The sequence below is a fragment of the Gymnoscopelus microlampas genome (genome assembly GCF_963454915.1).
Source record: "Gymnoscopelus microlampas genome assembly, chromosome: 5".
Classification (NCBI taxonomy): Eukaryota; Metazoa; Chordata; class Actinopteri; order Myctophiformes; family Myctophidae; genus Gymnoscopelus; species Gymnoscopelus microlampas.
Genome location: NC_139942.1, coordinates 54,698,131 through 54,717,260, shown reverse-complemented (window position 1 = coordinate 54,717,260; position 19,130 = coordinate 54,698,131). Strand labels below are relative to the sequence as shown.

The 19,130-nt window shown below is 41.6% G+C and overlaps 1 protein-coding gene across 1 annotated transcript; it reads left to right on the top strand.

The window, feature by feature from the left end:
* Nucleotides 1-626: 626 nt before the first annotated feature.
* LOC311045213 (very long chain fatty acid elongase 4-like) lies at nt 627-11,476 on the top strand (the record flags this gene model as incomplete). Its single annotated transcript, XM_084057013.1, has 8 exons — nt 627-668; nt 4,567-4,639; nt 4,744-4,931; nt 6,700-6,780; nt 7,461-7,517; nt 7,981-8,095; nt 8,251-8,378; nt 11,300-11,476. The coding sequence occupies 8 exons, from the start codon at nt 627-629 to the stop codon at nt 11,474-11,476; spliced, it is 861 nt and encodes a 286-aa protein (XP_083913139.1).
* Between the last annotated feature and the right edge of the window lie 7,654 nt (nt 11,477-19,130).

Genomic DNA, 19,130 nt, shown 5'->3' with positions numbered 1-19,130 from the left:
GTAGTCATAATCTGAGTTCCCAGAAGTTTTCGCCATGGCTCTCGCATACAAACGGGAGGGGCGAGGAAACACTGTAGTCATTACTTAATGTCAGGGATGTGCACAGATAGACTCTAGGTGGTGCTAGAGCACCTGCCCTTTGCCCTCTTGACCAGAAGTGCCCTTTTGAAAAAAAGGCACAGCAGGGGTCTTCAACAGGGGGTCCGGGACCCCTAGGGGGTCCTCAGAGTTACTACAGGGGGTCCGCCAAATCTTTATGTGATATGATTTTTCTTTTTACCATAACCACTCGAAACCTAGCATCCCTTTTCTGAGGAGAACTTTAGCCAAAAATAGCAGATCTACAAGCTCACAACGCCTCGCGCTGCGAGGCGTTGTGGGCTTGTAGATCGGCTATTTTTGGCAAAGAAGTAGAGGGAAAAAAGAGCAGACCAAGTAAACCAAAAAAAAGTATAATTTACTTGAGCACCTGCCCCTCAAAATGTCTGTGCACGCCACTGTTACTTAATGTACGTTTGCCATATGTCACGACACACACACACAGGTGGATTACCTCAGTGTAGGATCAGTGATGTAATGACTGACAGGTCGTCAGAGCAGACAGAGGGCAGAGAGAGATGAGCTGAATGCAGAGACAGATCCTACAACAACCAGAGAGCACAATGCAGGTACTGTACCATAACTACACCTCACAACACTGTAGTTGTTATTAGGTTATTTCCAGTGGTGGAAAGTAAGTACACTTACCCAAGTGCTGTACTTAATTTTGAGGTATTTGTACTTTACTTGAGTATTTCCAATTCCCAATACTTTTACTCGCACTCCACTACATCTCAGAGGCAACTGTTGTACTTTTACTCCACTTCAATGTTTTTGAAATCTTTAGTTACTATAGTTACTATGTAGATGTTTATTATTATTATCACAAAACCTACAGTAACCACTTCAGCCCTTTATACATTTCGGCCATTTGAAAATAGCAGATCTACAAGCTCACAATGCGTCGTGATTGTGAGCTTGTAGATCTGCTATTTTCAAAAGGTTTTTATACATTTGAAAACTGAAATGGGACATTCTGGATTCTGCATATTGAGTATTTTCTACTTTCTACTTTAAGAACATTTTGATACCAATACTTTTGTACTTTTACTTAAGCTTTGAATACTGGACTTCCAACGTATATGTTTTCTCATGACAATAAAGCTCCTTTGAATTTAATTGACATGTATTGATCACACAAGGGAAGTTCAGTTGTCATGGTAACTGAACATAGACAACTGAACTGTCCATTATTAGATTAAGGTCAGGTTCACATAGATCCCCTTACTTACGCCTGTGTTCATTATTGATGAGGACGACCACATAATTAACCATAATTAGTGTGTCATAGTTTCCTCCTATATTCTACGTTTATGGCTGAATGTACTTTTGAATGTACAATTACTTGTACAAGCTCTTGCTTTATTGGATGTTGTTTATTTGATACACTTTGTTTTAGCTCTTGCTCATTTGATTTTCCTATTTGTCTCATCTGTTTAAGTAAGTAGGTAGCTGATATATTGCACTTTTACCTTAGCGCTAGGCACTCTTAGTTCAGTTGCTTGTTTTAGAAGAGAATGCACTTAAGATGATTAGTAGTTTTCTTGCACTTATGTAAGTCGCTTTGGATCAAAGCATCTGCTAAATGACCGTAATGTAATGAATGACTATCTTATTATGAATTACACAAGGCTCCTCAGGTAGATTAAAGCCAGGCTGTAAAACTACAGTAGTGTTAGCCAAAGGATTTCCCAACATAAACCCCAGTGAAGCTACTCTTCTAGACCAGTGGTTTTCAACCTTTTTCATGCCAAGGACCCCTAAAATGATATACATTTGGCCGCGGACCCCCATGTGAAAATATTTTGTGCCAGGGACCCCCAGAAGCAAAGATATCAGTTAATTTTTGCTTTAAAAAAAATATATTTTTCAAAGATATGCACACTTTAAAAAAATATATCAGATGCACAAGCTCATAGTGCGCACTGTAGATCTGCTATTTTTGAATAGCCAAAGCTAAGTGGTTAAAATGATTGTGACGCTATGTTAACTAATTTCGCTGGGGACCCCCTGGTACCCCCCCCCCCAGGACCACTGGTGGTCCCCGGACCACTGGTTGAGAACCACTGTTCTAGACTGAAGCAGGGGTTCCCAAAGTAGGGGTCGCGACCCCACTTGGGGTCGCGGGAGACTGACGTGGGGTCGCGAAATTATTTTGGGTCATAAAAAAAAAAAAAAAAAAAAAAAGTTTTTTTTTTATTTTTATTTTTTACTTTAGATTCAACAAAATGGATGAAATACCATCTAAAATGATCACAAATGGTACATTTTACCATTTTAACACATTAAAAATGCACCGAACGTGCAAGTTTATGTGCATAAATGACCTCCAGGTTTAGGTGGGGTCGCGAGTCAATTTCCGCCTTATTTTGGGGTCGCGGGCTGAAAAGTTTGGGAACCCATGGACTGAAGGACTTTCCACAACACAGAGAAACAGAAACAGCTCTAATTTTGTATTGATGATGATTGATTGACACAGCAGCAGTCAGATGAAGGGCCCATCACTCACCCCTTTGAGCTACACTATTATTGAGCTTTTGAACAGGGACAACTGAACTCCATGATGTTGTTTTATGTTGTTGTTTGATTGTATTATGTCAGTAATGGTGACTGGTGACTCTCACTCAGTGGTGGAAAAGGTACTCACATTTTTTTACTTAAGTAAAAGTATCAATACTGCAATTCAAAGGTAAACTGTAACAAGTAAAAGTCTGGGATTCTAAATTTACTTACTGTAAAAGCACACAATATTGGTATCAAAATATACTTAAAGTACCAAAAGTAGAAAGCACTCGTTCTGCAGAATGTCCCGTTTCATACGTTTCATAAGTTTCAAATGTATAAACATCTTTTTGTGAGCTTGTAGATCGGCTAATTTCAAATGGCCAAAATATATATTGGGCCTGCAGTAGTTAATGTGTGTTTTGTAATAATAATCAGAATCTACAAAGTAACTAGTAACTAAAGTTTTCAAATAATTGTAGTGGAGTAAAAATATATTTTTTGCCTCTGAGGTGTATTGGAGTAGAAGCAAAAGTAAAAAAAATACCTCAAAATTGTACTTCAGCATGTACTTGAGTAAAATGTAGACTACTCTCACTTAGCCTGGTTCCAGACGAATCTGCCTTTGCAAAATTGCATCCACTTTAGCCCTCGGCGCAGTGTGTCGTGTGATATTGTCTGGCCACGCGAGGCTAACTCTCACTCACAGTTGCTCTGTGCATAACATCCATCTGACACTAGAGGGCAGCAATGGTGCCCACTAAACACTGGCTCTGATCCACACATCCTCATAATATAATGAGCCACATGGTGCTTTCATCAGTAATATCATCTATTATGCTATGTTTAATGTGGGATTACAGAGCATAATCCATAGAATGTCATCTATAAAAATCTGTGGGTGGTTGGTTTGAACTTAATAAGGGATCTCTGATGGGAACACATTGTGTGTATTTTCCTCTCAGAATTAATTAATTATGTTAATAGATTTAAATGTAATTTTCAGGCAGAGTAGAGCACGTTTCAAGAGTTGAAGACACGTGTCATCTCAAAATACCGTATTATGAGTCATTACTATAATTATTATTATCATGATTAATTTTACCCCCAAATAAATGTGACTTCTAAATGCCCTCATGTCTGAAAAGTTCAGCATTTTTGACCAGCTGGAAATTACCATATAGAAAAGAGAAAAGCAAGGTTTTGCTATCCAACACATTAAAATGTATATATATTTTAACCAATTTTAGTGACACACAATTAACCCTGGCTTCCCTAGGCCTAGGGCACATTTTCTTTCTTTCTCACATTTATTTGTCTTTTCAAAAATAGTATATAAGTCTTAATTAGTTCATGTTCTCTTCAAATGAACCTCTGAGCATGATGGTCTCACATGTATTTTATTTTCCAAAAACAGTTTAAGTCTTAATTAGTTCATGTTCCCTTCAAATGAACCTCTGGCATATTCACATTCATTTTGGGGGATTAGACCAGGGGTCTTCAACGTTTTCAGCCCAAGGACCCCCTAGCAGAGAGAGAGATGAATCATGGACCCCTTAGCTGAGAGAGAGAGATGAAGCAGGGACCCCCTAGCTGAGAGAGAGATGAAGCAGGGACCTATAAAATTGTGTTTCAGATTCAATGTTTTTGTTTACGTGGTCTGCTCTTTTTTCCCTCTACACATATACCTCTTTGCCAAAAATAGCTGATCTACAAGCTCACAACGCCTCGCAGCGCGAGGCGTTGTGAGCTTGTAGATCTGCTATTTTTGGCTAAAGTTCTCCTCAGAAAACTGACGCTAGGGGTCAAGTGGATAAGGTAAAAAAAAAAACATATCACACAAAGATTTAGTAACTCTGAGGACCCCCTAGGGGTCCCGGACCCCCTGTTGAAGACCCCTGGATTAGACTATTAGTTTTTAGAAGGTGTTTCTCCCTCTTCTCATGCTGTGTTTATGAATCTCAGGGTCTTCATCACATAGCCATCAGCACATGGCACAAAGCACAGCAGTACTACCAAGGCATTCTAGAAAATGGAGGTAAGACTTGTTCTAATCTAGTATAAAGTCCTCATCCGGCAGCAACATGGTGTTATTAACATTAAAGTATTGTGACATAATTCTCTCTTCTTCCCATTGTCCAGATAAGAGAACAGATGATTGGCTGCTGGTCTACTCTCCCGTACCAATCACGTGCATCTTCCTGTGCTATTTGCTCACAATATGGGCGGGGCCAAAGCTGATGGAACACAGGCAGCCAATCAACCTTAAGCCTGTCCTGATAGTCTATAACTTTGCCATGGTCTGCCTGTCTGCCTACATGTTCTATGAGGTACAACATACCTTTATTGTATGTGGAAATAGAAATAGTAGACTTAGTAGAGTAGTTGTTTTTGAGCATTGGGTCTCAAAGTGGGGTCCTGGGGGGGGGGGGGTACCAGGCGGTCCCCAGGTGATTAGCTTAATGTGCAACATTGTTGTCTCACTCAACAGTAAACAAACCAACATAGGCCTACAGTATAAGTGTATACAGGGTATCAGCACATTTATAAAGTGACAATTTAAGGACTTTTAAGACCAATTGGCCAAATTGTCAAATATTACTTAAGAAAGAGGCAAACATTGTGAAAATAGCCGATCTACAAGTTCACAACTTGTGAGCTTGTAGTTTGGCTATTTTCACAATATTTATCAGTGGAACCGAGTCTGTCAGGGTGGGGGTCCCCAGTTCAAATATGATTTATTTGGGGGGTCGCGGCACTGAAAGGTTTGGGAGCCCTTGGCGTTAGGGTACTATAAATGGCCAGCCAACAGGCCTCTCTTTTTTGTGGGATTAATTTGCCCCACAATATGTTTTTTGTCATGACAAGTAGGCCTACATTCACACAGAGTGTGAATATTATATGGCCATGAAGTGATGTAATTCTTATTCGGGACAAGGTCTATTTATCTGAGCTTCCGGACCATGAATCCTGTAAGAATGAGGCATCAAATCAAGGAATAGTTTTATCACAGAATATTCGCCGGTGACTGTCAGCGAGTATTTTGCATTTTTTGTTTTGTTTATTTGTTGCGCCCCTGGTGTGTAGAGGCCTAGTTAATTATTGATGGCAAGTGATGTTGTGCAAGAAGTATAAATTGGGCTGACAACAAAGAAGGTGTGAGTGTTTTTATCCACCTAAACCCTACACAGTGTCACGACCACGCCCATGCCCTCATTCCAGAGATCCTCATCTCCACCTGTTCCTCATTAGTCCAGCACTCCTATATATACCCCCCTCTTCCCTTCTGTCAGCAGGTTATATTGTTTGGCTCTATACGCTAGCAGTTCCTCACGGTCCCGTCCGTGTTTGCCCTTGTTTATCGTGTCTCTGAACCTTGCCTTTCCCACTTGTACCTTTGTTGGACTTTATTAAACACCCTTGAAACCTGCGCCTGCATTCAAGAATGTCGTTACACATAGGCCTACTTATACAAGCTCACGGGACTCTCTCTTCCTTTGGTGTGTCGCCCATGGCGCCTAAACCCTAACCTTTAACTTCACCAAACACTATGCCTAAACCTAACCTAAACCCTAACCTTTAACTTCACCAAACACTATGCCTAAACCTAACCTAAACCCTAACCTTTAACTTCACCAAACACTATGCCTAAACCTAACCTAAACCCTAACCTTTAACTTCACCAAACACTATGCCTAAATCTAACCTTAAGCCTAACCTCACAAACACTATGCCTAACCTTAACCTGAACCCTAACGTCACAAACACTATGCCTAACCCTAACCTCACAAACACTATGTCTAACCCTAACCTCACAAACACTATGTCTAACCCTAACCTCACAAACACTATGTCTAACCCCTAACCTCTCAAACACTATGCCTAACCGTAACCTTAACCCTAACCCCACAGAAACGATGCCCAAACTTGACCTCAAAACCACGTCGACCTGGGCGAAACACAGGGGAAAAGACAGAGTCCGTTGTTATGACGCTTTGTGAGCTTGTAGATTTTCAATTTTCTGAATGTTTTGTCACAGAATAGTGAGTGGTTATAGACAGATGAAAATGGTGTTTTATTTGGTCTTTCCCCATGCAGTTCACAGCCTCTGCCTGGCTGGCCAAATACAGTCTGCTGTGCCAGCCGGTGGACTACAGTGACAGCCCGCTGGCCATGAGGGTGAATGGAGATTTTGGATTTATTTTGTGCTTTCATGTGACAAATTCCTCTGTTATACTTTGCACCCAAACCCAACCCCCAGTTGCAAAGATTTTAGTTAAATTGTTCGCCTTAAAATACATATGTATTCAAAGATTATAATTTTAGCGTCGTGCATAGCGCAGCACGAAGTGACGCACTATGAGCTTGTAGATCTGCTATTTTTGAATAGCCAAAGCAATGTGCTATATATATAGCCATACATCTAAAATGACACAGATCCTTTCCCGGTTTTAATGGGTTTAGATTTTAGTGTTGGCTATTCAAAAATAGCAGATGTACAAGCTCACAGCGCGTCCCTTCGTGCTGCGCTGCATGCTTGTACATGTGCTATTTTTGAACATTTCAGAAAAAATCTTGAAAGTGTTTGAAAATGTTAGAATAATTTAGATTTAGATTAATTTAGACTTCTGGGGGTCCTCCTTGGCGCAAAAAAAAGTTTGAGAACTACTGATTTAGAAGGCATTCCCTGTCAAATAAACATAAATATATATATATATTTTTTAAAGTGTAGAATCGGTCTCAGGGTTAAAGCAGTCAAATTTGCATCGAAGGTTTCAAAAAAGATGACGAGTAATAAACGCGGTGTGTATGTTTGTCATTGAGTTGCTCTGCTGACATGCAGCTTTCCTGTTCAACAGATGGCCAGGGTCTGCTGGTGGTTCTACTTCTCCAAAGTCATAGAGCTCACTGACACTGTGAGTACAATGCTGAGTCAATGGTACCATGACTTTTTTAATGACAGCCACTCTATGCCTATGTGTGCATGAATATTGTCCGTAGTTTTGTCTGTATATGTAAATACGAATACAAGAACGGTCGCCCTAAATCACGGTCACCCCGGGTCAAATCCGGCGACGTCAGAACGGTCGCCCCCACCACGTATGTCTGGCCACCACGGTCCAGTCAAATCCGCTCAAGCGGGGCGACTGGACCGACGCTGGGGGGCGAGCAGTCCGCTCAAAAAATGGGGGCGAGTGTGTTTTGGGGCGACTGTTCCGGTTACCGTACATACATTTTTTGTCTGCGTTTGCTCCTATGCATAATGTGCACACTTCCTCTGTGTGTGTGTGTGTGTGTGTGTGTGTGTGTGTGTGTGTGTGTGTGTGTGTGTGTGTGTGTGTGTGTGTGTGTGTGTGTGTGTGTGTGTGTGTGGTCTAGGTATTCTTCATCCTGAGAAAAAAGAGCGGTCAGCTGACATTCCTCCATGTCTACCATCATTCCACTATGATCTTCAACTGGTGGGCCGGAGTCAAATACGTAGCCGGGGGCCAGTGTGAGTGCATGCACTGACACGCACACACACGCACGCACACTCACACTCACACACTCCTCTCTCTGTCTCATATCCGTTTCCATTGTGGTCCTGTGTGTGTGTGTGTGTGTGTGTGTGTGTGTGTGTGTGTGTGTGTGTGTGTGTCCATCCTGCAGCGTTCCTGATAGGTCAGATCAACTCTCTGGTCCATGTAGTGATGTATCTGTACTACGGCCTGGCGGCACTAGGACCGCACATGAACCGATACCTCTGGTGGAAGTCCTGCCTCACCTCTCTGCAGCTGGTACGTGATGCTGAACTTCACAATCACTTTTATAGTCACATGATCACTTGGTTTACAGGTATAAAACAGTCTGTGAAATTCGTTTTTCGTGCAAGCTCCATCGTTTTTGATTGTTTCCAGAAAGAGAAAGAAAAATAAAGAAGGGGGGATAAAAAATAAAAAAACAAAGGTGTCTACTGTCTACAAATTCCACACAGAGAGAGAGAGAGAGAGAGAGAGAGAGAGAGAGAGAGATCAGCCAGGTGCTCAATGCAGATAAAAGTTGAGTTAAAGAGATTGGTGATTCTAAGCTCAACGGGGGGGGGGAGAACTCTGAAACTAATAAGGTATCTACATATTTACACAATTCAGTTCAATTCAATTCAAAGACTAAAGATATTAACAATTTCGTCAACAAATAAAAACTAGACTAAAATGTTAATGACCTCGCCTTTGTTTGAGATGTAAACCATCTGAAACATACTGTAGATACTGACCACTACCTCAGGCATACGCTAACTTCACGCGTGTTAAGGTGGTTAAATTGACTTAAAATTAAACAATCTACCCCCTGTTAGGTTCTCTATGCAGTAGCATGCAGAAAATAGGCTCTACACTTAAAGTAAGCAGATAAGTAGTTGTTGTTAAGGCCTCTGTCTCTCTCCTCCATTCACCATCTGTCAGTGGTGTAAAGTAACTTAAGTGCATTTACTCAAGTACTGTACTTCAGTACAATTTTGAGGTACTTTTACTTTACTGGCGAATTTCCAATTGTCTATGCTTTTACTTCTACTCCACTACATCTCAGAGGCAAATATTGTACTTTTACTCCACTACAATTATTTGAAAACTTTAGTTAATAGTTACTTTGCAGATATAAATTATTACATTATAAAACATTAACCACTTCGGCCCTAGTTTATACCTATAGGCTATTTGAAAATAGACGATCTACAAGCTCACAATGCGACGCGTTGTGAGCTGTAGATCGGCTATTTTCAAACATTTTAGTACTTTTACTTTTGGTGCTTTTATGTACGTTTTGATACCAATACTTTTGTACTTGTACTCAAGTAAATTTTGAATTCCGGACTTTTGCCTGACTTCTACATTTGCAGTATTGATACTTTTACTTAAGTAAAACATTTGAGTACTTACCACCACTGCCATCTGTTAGCTAACGGGTTAGCCCTCCTCGCGACCTCATCATATCACATTGTTCTGTCTTTAGCCAGACATTAAATACAGGTTTTGCCTTCATACAGTACTGTAGAGGTCATGAACCCTCCAGGCACACTGGAGTTGACCCTCAAGCGTTTCTTTAACAGCTGGATTAACAACCAGCGAGCTGAAGCTACCAGACAATAAGGTTGTGTGTCTGTGGGTCACATATTATGGCTGTGTGTTGAGGGGTAATTACTTCATACAAAAGCAGGGTAATTATTACATATATGGGGCAGGGAGGGGGGGTTGGGGGGTTAATTACGCGAACAATGCCCCTTCACAATTCCATTATGCTTTAACTTACATGAATATGTGTACGTACACACAGACATGTTCTGCACACAAAGACACACACACACACACACACACACACACACACACACACACACACACACACACACAAAAATGATGGTCCCTGTATGGCTGTAATGCTGTGACCTCTGGCTCCATATGCTTATGGATTATTCTATACTATAGACTCTATAGGTTAAGACAATAGACTTATATATGCTGTGGGGGTGGGTGGGGCTTATTCGGCTCTTTTAAAATGAGAACAAATTAAAAACCTTTAATTTTGGCTTGGGATAACACAATGGGTCACGGGGACTCTTGCTAGTAAAAGCCCAAATGACAGGAGTATTATTTCTGTGTTTTAATGAATCTGGGTTCCTTGGAGAGAGGCTAATGTTTGTATCTCAAAGCCCAGCATGAACAAAAGCGCATAAGGCTTTGTTTATGCTTGGCTTTAAAATGCATCTTTTGTGCATCGTTACTGCATTCTTATCAGTGTTGATTTCGTCGACTTTTGAATTTCTGGCGAAAACTAAATTAAAACTAAGCTAAGATGACTAAAACTAAGACTAAATGCATTGACAAATGTGTCAACAAATAAAAACTAGACTAACATGTTAGTGAGGGACTAGTGGAGAAGAGATCCAGTAGAACTAAAAGACAAGTTGTTCTATGTTTGGTTGCGCTCTGGTGTTGCGCTCTGCGATGCGCTGCGGCACGCAAACAAGTGTAAAATCAGCCATCACGACGCCATCGCAGCACCGCCAAAATACATTTTAGTCGACTAAATCAACTGTAGATTTAGTCGAATAAAATCTTATTATATTTAGTCAACTAAAACTAGCCTAACAGCAAAACTTTTCAGATGACTAAATGGAATTTCATTCAAAATCAACACAAATTCTTATATCATATAGTTTGGCACAATCCGATTGCGTTCTATTTAACCCAGATACATTTTAATGCCAAGTGTCAACAGGGTGTAAGTTTTCTTTAGGACTAAGATGATGTATTTTCAGCCAGATCATTTAAGCCTCCATGTCTTCAGATGGGACAGTAGTGTAACTATTGCATCACAGTCTGAACCATCCCAGTCAGCTGCAGGATGTCTGGAAGACCAGATATGGATGGATGTCGAAAAATGACGTCTTACAAACGTCCTGTCTGTTCTGCTCACTGGGAAGTTCTTCTCTTCTATCTCTTTCTTCCTCATTCTCCGTCTCCTTCTCTGTCCCAATGTCTCTGATGCAGATCAGATAAGCATGAATGTTGCAACTTCCACGTGCTGGTCTGCCAGTTTGTGTAAAGTAACTAACTGTCTGTCTGTTTGTCTCTCTGTCTGCTATCTCTCTCCTCCAGCTCCAGTTCGCCATAGTGACAGTCTGTCTGTCTGTTTGTCTGTCTGTCTGTCTCTCTCTCTCCTCCAGCTCCAGTTCGTCATAGTGACGGTTCACACCACATACAACCTGTATGCTGACTGTAACTTCCCTGATGCTATGAACGCTGTGGTGACTCTGTACGCTGTCAGCCTCATCCTGCTCTTCAGCAACTTCTACTATCACAGCTACCTCAACAAGAACAACAAGAACACCAAGAGGGCCTGAGAGACCATGATATATATGAATGAATGAATGCATGAATGAATGCATGCATGCATACATTCATGCATGAATGAATGAATGAAAGAGAGCAAGAACAAAAGGAAGAAAAAATAGGAGGACTGATGAGAAAATGATGTGTAAATATGCATAACATTACATACATTAAATGTATTCTTTAAATTACCTGTCTGTCTGTCTGTCTGTCTGTCTGTCTGTCTGTCTGTCTGTCTGTCTGTCTGTCTGTCTGTGACACACACACACACACACACACACACACACACACACACACACACACACACACACACACACACACACACACACACACACACACACACACACACACACACACAGTGAGCCATGTCCAATTCCCTCCCATCCCCCATGGGTCATTAGTGAAGAGGGGTCCTGTTGCCAAATTGAAATAAATCTGGTCAGTCCACCCCCCCCCCCCCTCCTGCCCCGCCCCCTCCCTCTTTAACTCCTTTTAATCTAATCTCTTTTTGAGACGCTTCATTTCCCTTCATGGCCATTGGCTGACAGACAGGGCCAATCCACTGTCAGCTTACACAGTTTTCATTAGCCATAAGTCCCGCCCGCCCCGTCTCTCTCCCTCCCTCTTATGTAGATAGGCTGCACCCCCGCCCCACCAACCCCCCCCCCCCCCCCCCCCCCCCACCTACCAATTCATCCACTTACCCCCCCCACTCCCCCCCGCCCGTCCGTCTGTCATATTGTGCAAGGTCTTTCTGATTGCCTTTGTGAACACAACATGTCTCTCTTTATCGCCCTCCCATGGACAGAGACGAAATCACTGGCGAGTGAGTGAGTGAGTGAGTGAGTGAGTGAGTGAGTGAGTGAGCGAGAGAGAGAGTGATTGAGTGATTGAGTGGGTGAGCGCGTGGGTGAGTGAGTGAGTAAGTGGGTGGGTGGGTGAGTGAGTGAGTGAGTGAGTGAGTGGGTGGGTGGGTGCGTGGGTGCGTGGGTGCGTGCCAGTGTTGATTTTGACAATTTTGATTTAGTTTAGTCATAGTCTTTTGAATAAAATTCTGTTTAGTTTTAGTCATATTTTAGTCATCTGAAATGTTTACTTTTAGTCTAGGTTTAGTCGACTAAATATAAGATTTTAGTCGACTAAATGTACAGTTGATTTAGTCAACAAAAATGTAATTTTGGTATCGAAATGATTTTCTCTTAGCTGCATGCTGAAAATAGCCTGTATACAAGCTCACAACTCGTCGCGCTGCAACGCCTTTTGAGCTTGTAGATCAACTATTTTCGGTCTGTGACATCCGCGCACATCCATGATGACTTCTCTTTTAGTTCTACTGGATCTCTTCTCCACTAGTCCCTCACGAACATTTGTGTCTAGTTTTTTATTTGTTGACGAAATTGTCAGTATATTTAGTCATAGTTTTAGTAATCATAGCTTAGTTCAGGGGTCTTCAACAGGGGGTCCGGGACCCCTAGGGGGTCCTCAGAGCTATTATAGGGGTCCGCCAAATCTTTGTGTGATATGATTTTTTTTTTACCTTAACCACTTGAACCCTAGCATCCCTTTTCTGAGGAGAACTTTAGCCAAAAAATAGCAGATCTACAAGCTCACAACGCCTCGCGCTGCGAGGCGTTGTGAGCTTGTAGATCGGCTATTTTTGGCAAAGAGGTGTAGAGGGGGGAAAAGAGCAGACCAGGTAAACAAAAACAGTTTAATCTGAAACACAATTTTATACGATATAGAGGGGGTCCCTGCTTCATCTCTCTCTCAGCTAGGGGGTCCTTGGCCTGAAAACGTTGAGGACCCCTGGCTTAGTTTTTATTTAGTTTTAATTTAGTTTTCGTCAGTGTTAAAAGGTAGTCAACAGACATTTTTTCGTCATAGTTTTAGTCGACAAAATCAACACCGGTGCGCGCGTGAGCATAGGTGAGTGCTGAGCCTGAGTGGGTGAGCAAATTATACAGTACGTACTACATAACCCACTCTCTCTATTCTACCCTATGCCCAACAAAAGGTCACGTTGCGTTTGAGGTGTGTATTTTTAACTGTGTGAATCAATACCATTCAACACATGTGTCTCTGTCTCCCCAGTAACTGGTGTCAGAGTGTCAGGGCCTCGATTGGCCAGAGAGAGAGAGAGAGAGAGAGAGAGAGAGAGAGAGAGAGAGAGAAGCTGGTATGTAATCAGTCAGGAGGAGGTTGAAGATCCTCTCAAAGCCACTCCTGGTAATTACCATGCTTGTGAGGAAAGGTGTGGGGACGTGCTCATCATTCTGACACTCTCTGAAGAGTTAAATTAATACTCAGGATCCTCCATCCACTCCAGACAGATTTATACCTTTAGTTGCTGCACCGCTTGGTGTTGTGAAACAGAAAATTGCCCGATCTCTACGCTCACAACGTGATGCGCGGCGATGCGTTGTGAGCTTGTAGATCTGCTGTTTCCGGTGTGTGACAAAGTATATACAGTACATGTATGAGGCCCTTCAGTGATTCCTGAGACCCTGACACACGCATGCACGCACGCACGCACGCACGCACGCAGCCACGCACGCACGCAGGATCTGCTACCTTTGCTATTGTTGTCTTCTCCAGGCTGAAGGCCCGCAAGCCTGCACGCCCGCGTGCGTGCGTGCGTGCAGGCAGCACACTGCTACAGATTTGGCTGCGATTGAGCCACTGGATTGTTCATACAAAGAGGGTTAACAAGACCATACAGCCATCTGAGCACGATAAGATGAGTATTATATTTGATCTCTCTCTGTGTGTGTGTGTGTGTGTGTGTGTGTGTGTGTGTGTGTGTGTGTGTGTGTGTGTGTGTGTGTGTGTGTTTTGTATGTAACAATGCTCTGCTTTACATGCATTTTGTAACTGGCTGTTTCCCCTTTATCTGACGGCACTGGCAGTGTTTATGTCCTTTGTACATCTTGTACTTCTGTGTGTGTGTGTGTGTGTGTGTGTGTGTGTGTGTGTGTGTGTGTGTGTGTGTGTGTGTGTGTGTGTGTGTGTGTGTGTGTGTGTGTGTGTGTGTGTGTGTGTGTGTGTGTGTGTGTGGAGAGGAGGAAAGGAAAGTAGAGGATCTATTTGTCTGTCTGTCTGTCCACACGCACACACGCACCCGGGAGTCATTCCTTCACATACATGAACAGAGTTATCCCGAATCTTTCCCAAATCTATTCTTCTATAGTGTTGCTCATTATCTTATCTAGACCACTCTAAAGTTTCTAATCTGGATTCCAGGCCAGTTTTCTGTTTCTGAGACAGACTTGCACCGTTAGCAGCACTTGGTGGTAAAATGGGCCCAAATAAATCATCAGGTTTGAAAGAATCTAATTTGCTCAATCATTTCTAATCTTGCAAAGAGGTCTTCCTCCATTCATGTGAGCTCCTCATCAGCTAGTGTTTGTGTAAAAAAAAAGGAAAAAATAGATTTTCATGTGCTTTATCCAATATCCACTATCCTAAGGTCAGGGGTCTTCAACGTTTTCAGGCCAAGGACCCCCTAGCTGAGAGAGAGATGAAGCAGGGACCCCCTACTCTATATTGTATAAAATTGTTTCAGATTAAAGTTTTTTTTTACTTAGTCTGCTCTTTTTCCCTCTACACCTATAGCCTCTTTGCCAAAAATAGCCGATCTACAAGCTCTCAACACCTTGCAGCGCGAGGCGTTGAGAGCGCCATTTTCGGCTAATGTTCCCCTCAGAAAAGGGGAACATTAGCCCCTTTTCTGAGGGGCTAATGTTCCCCTCAGAAAAGGGTTCAAGTGGTTGAGGTAAAAAAAACTAAATCCTATCACACAAAGATTTGGCAGGCAAAAAAGTCAATTTTAGGGGGTCCTTGACATGAAAAAGTTTGAGAACCACTGCTTTAACTCTTTCCCCCCATGCACGCTTTTGGCCTTTTTCAAGTTCCTTTTTTGTTGTTGCATTGTTGCCCTCTCTTAATTAATCTCTCTCTCTCTCCCTATAACCTCAAGGTCAAAGTGCCTGTGTGCAAAAGCAGGTGTCTATCAATCAAACCCTTTTTCTCCAGTGTGTGTGTGTCTGGTTCCGTGCACTTTCTGTGAGCACCATTTGTGCGTGTGCGCGTGCGTTGCAGTTAGCCTAGCCGCCATTCTTGAACGCTGTCTTGGGGCTGACCTTTTGTTCCCCACAGCCAGCGAGACCCCATCTGTTTCTGACACCCCCACCCCCCCCACAATGGTGGACAATGGGATGAACCCAATGCCCCCCATGCAGCCCAGTATCAGTGGATGCTTGCTGAGGGACGTACCACTCTGCCGTGAAGGGCAAACTTGATTTATGGCCTTTATTGTTTTGTGTTTTTTTTTTGTTGGCCCAGACCATCACGAATGTAAAGAGAGATCCTATAGGGTGGGTTGTTTTAACAACGGGGAGCAAATTATTTGATTTATGGCATCCTGGCTCTCATCCTCTCGTGGTGTGGGGCTGTCTGAACAGAGAGAGGGACCCACATGGGATCAGTTGTGCAGAACAGATCTGTATCAGAAAGGATTAGACATCAGTGTTTTTTTGTTCCTGCTGTCAAATCCTTCTTTTGTTTACATGGAGATATTTGGGCAGCAGTACCTCTTGTTAACCAGTAGGTGTCTCCTATCCAACACCAGGGGCTAAAGATTTTCAACTGAAGAGTAGCCAGTGGTTCTCTTTAAAGTGATGGGGGTCCAGCCAGGACCCTCTCTAAGGCATACATATGGATTTTTGGGGCGGTGTAGCCGCCCCCTATAAGTGAGTTTTGGACACCGACCAAAAAATGTGTGTACCCCCTAACCCTTCCATTGTTAATGCAAATCGATACTGTTTTCATATCAGCCAATCACATTACAGCTAGTGTCATCACCACTAGCTGTAATGTGATTGGCTGACTTTGCAAATTCAGGACTGTGATTGGCTAGCGAAACACATGACACATGTGCAGCCCTATGAATAGCAGTATGGACTTTAAAAAAAGTCATTTATCCTTTTTTTAAAGTGAGTCATGTTGTGATGACCACACACCGCCCACTTCACACTGGTTGTGATTTTTATATTACAATTCCAAACATGCAAACATGACCCGCTTTACCTACGTCCAATGTATTTGTATTTAAGTTCATAAAGCTAACATGAGTATAACTAAATGCAATTTTATTTAATGTAATTTTAGAAATTACATAAAAATGTAACTTTTCAGGATTCCAATTCAAAAATAGCAAAAAATAAGTAATACCAAAAATAGCAGATCTACAAGCTCAAAACGCGTCGTTTGGAAACCACTGGTTTCCAAATGAACCCCAAAAAATTACTTATCTTCTTTCAATGACACACCCCATGAAGTCTTGAATTCATGGAGATTTTCTTTAGGTTTTGTCGCATTCCTAGGCCAATAATTTGATGACCGGGTCATTGGTCAATAGGATCAAATTATTGGCTCAGGAATGCAGGAAAGCTACCTGTCTTGTCTCGCCTCGTTTCTCCACCTGTGTCCCGTTAGTCCCCCAGCCAATCCCTGTGTTGATTGTCTTTGAGTTTCACCTGTGTCTTGTTAGTCCAGTGTCTATTTAAACCTCCCTGTGGTCAGTATTCCCCTGACAGATTATAGTTAATGTCATGGTGTGCCCTGCTCTTGTATGTCCTGCTTTAATGTCAGTGTGTATCCTGAGTTTGTTCATAAATATCATCATTGAACTGGATCTGTCTGGCCTGCTTGTGTGGTTCTGCACTTGGGTCCAAAACTGTCACGATATGAGAGACGAGTGTTGGACCCAAGTGCAGAATCACGCAGGCAGGCAGGCAGATCCAGTTCAATGATGATATTTATTAACAAACTCAAGATACAAACTGGCATTAAAGCAGGACATACAAGGGCAGGACACACCATGACATTTTTCAAAAAAATTGCAGATCCAAATAAATTGAAAAAATAGCAGATCTACAAGTTCATAGCGTAGATCTGCAATTTTTGAACAGCCAAATATAAATTTTAAAATGACATGCGTTCCCGGTCTTAAAGGGTTTTAGATGGTTGTCTTGTAATGTGCTGAGCAGGGAGCATATAGCAGAGCCTGAACGACCAAGATCAAATATAATACACACACTTGTCTTTACATTTTATGAATAAAAGCAGTTTTCAATCTATTCATCAGTGTTTTGACTGAAATGCGGTTTGTCGGCAAGAATCAGCACAACCAAACAAATCAATGTATTTTTTGATTTTGATATTTTACACGGTTCAATATCACCATGTCTTTCATTCTGTCCTGCTATTGGACAGCTAGCTGTCTTTCAAGGTACAGATAGAGGGATTTTTCCAGGTTTGACATTTTTCATTTGGGTTATTATTGCTGACATGAGACTTTTTACTGTCTTTGTAAAAGAGCCGAGGTTCTTATAGCCTCAAGGGGGTTTGAGGAACCTGCTTAAGTAAATAAGTTAAGCTAAATCAATACTCAAAATGCCAGCCGCAGGGATACACCGTGAATCCACAACTCAACAAGATACGTATACTGTCAGATCGTATATATATACCGTGTTTTAGACTTAGATCATGGTGGACACATTTAACCCATTAAGACCTGGAACGCATCTGTGTCACTTTTTGATTTGAGCTTAAAAGCATTATTTTACATTTTGACTATTCAAAAATAGCAGATATACAAGCTCATAGCGCGGCACCGAGTGCCGCGCTACGAGCTTGTAGATCTGCTATTTTTGAAAATTTGTGAAAATGTGTGCAAATCTTTGAATATATATTATTTTAAAGCAAACATTTTTTATCTCAAATCTTTGCTTCTGGGGGGTCCCTGGAACAAACTATTTTGAGATGTGGGTCAGCGGCGAAATAAACATAATTTTGTGGGGGTCCTTGGCATGAACAAGTTTGAGCACCACTGATATAGAAACATGTTTTTCAGAATACTGTTGGGAGTCAGAAGACATTTTGTAGAATCGGCTTCAGGTCTTAATAAGTTAAACATGACTTTATTACTTCTTATGTCCTTATCACCGATGATGATGATTAATGATGACATTATTATAACAAGTCACATAAGTAATCAGATGAAGGTGTTTTAATGAGGGATATGTCTTAATTGCACATCACAGCGTTAACAGGCAAATGTTGGTGTGCAAGATACTTGGAACTTTTGGAAGGGATATAGCCTCCATATGCCAGATCGTATCATGGTGTAACACAGTCTACACATGGCTGATACAGACAATGTGTGAGATTTGATTTGAATATGTAGACATTATCATTTTTTAAATTGTTTTTTACATGGTCATTTATTAGCCAAAGGTATTATAGTGGCTGATAGTAATCCCCAATAAACTGATCTCATGTCCAAACGAAAGCTCAAGTTTAAAATGCTGCACTTCAGTATCACAAGATATTACAATGATGCAATAACATACGTACATCTGTGTAAAGAAGTAAAGAAACAATCATCAGTTAAAAACTATTGCAACATTTTTCAAAAGTATTTCATGAATAAAATAAAAACAACTAGTGATTTCCATGAATAAATAAAAAAAAACATTTAAGAAGTAGTGAAAATAGCAGATCTACAAGCTCACAATGCAGAGCGTCTTGAAGATCTGCTATTTGTGCCCCGTCACCTCTGGTCTTTAATGACTTAAATTAAAACCTTATAATACGTCTTTGACC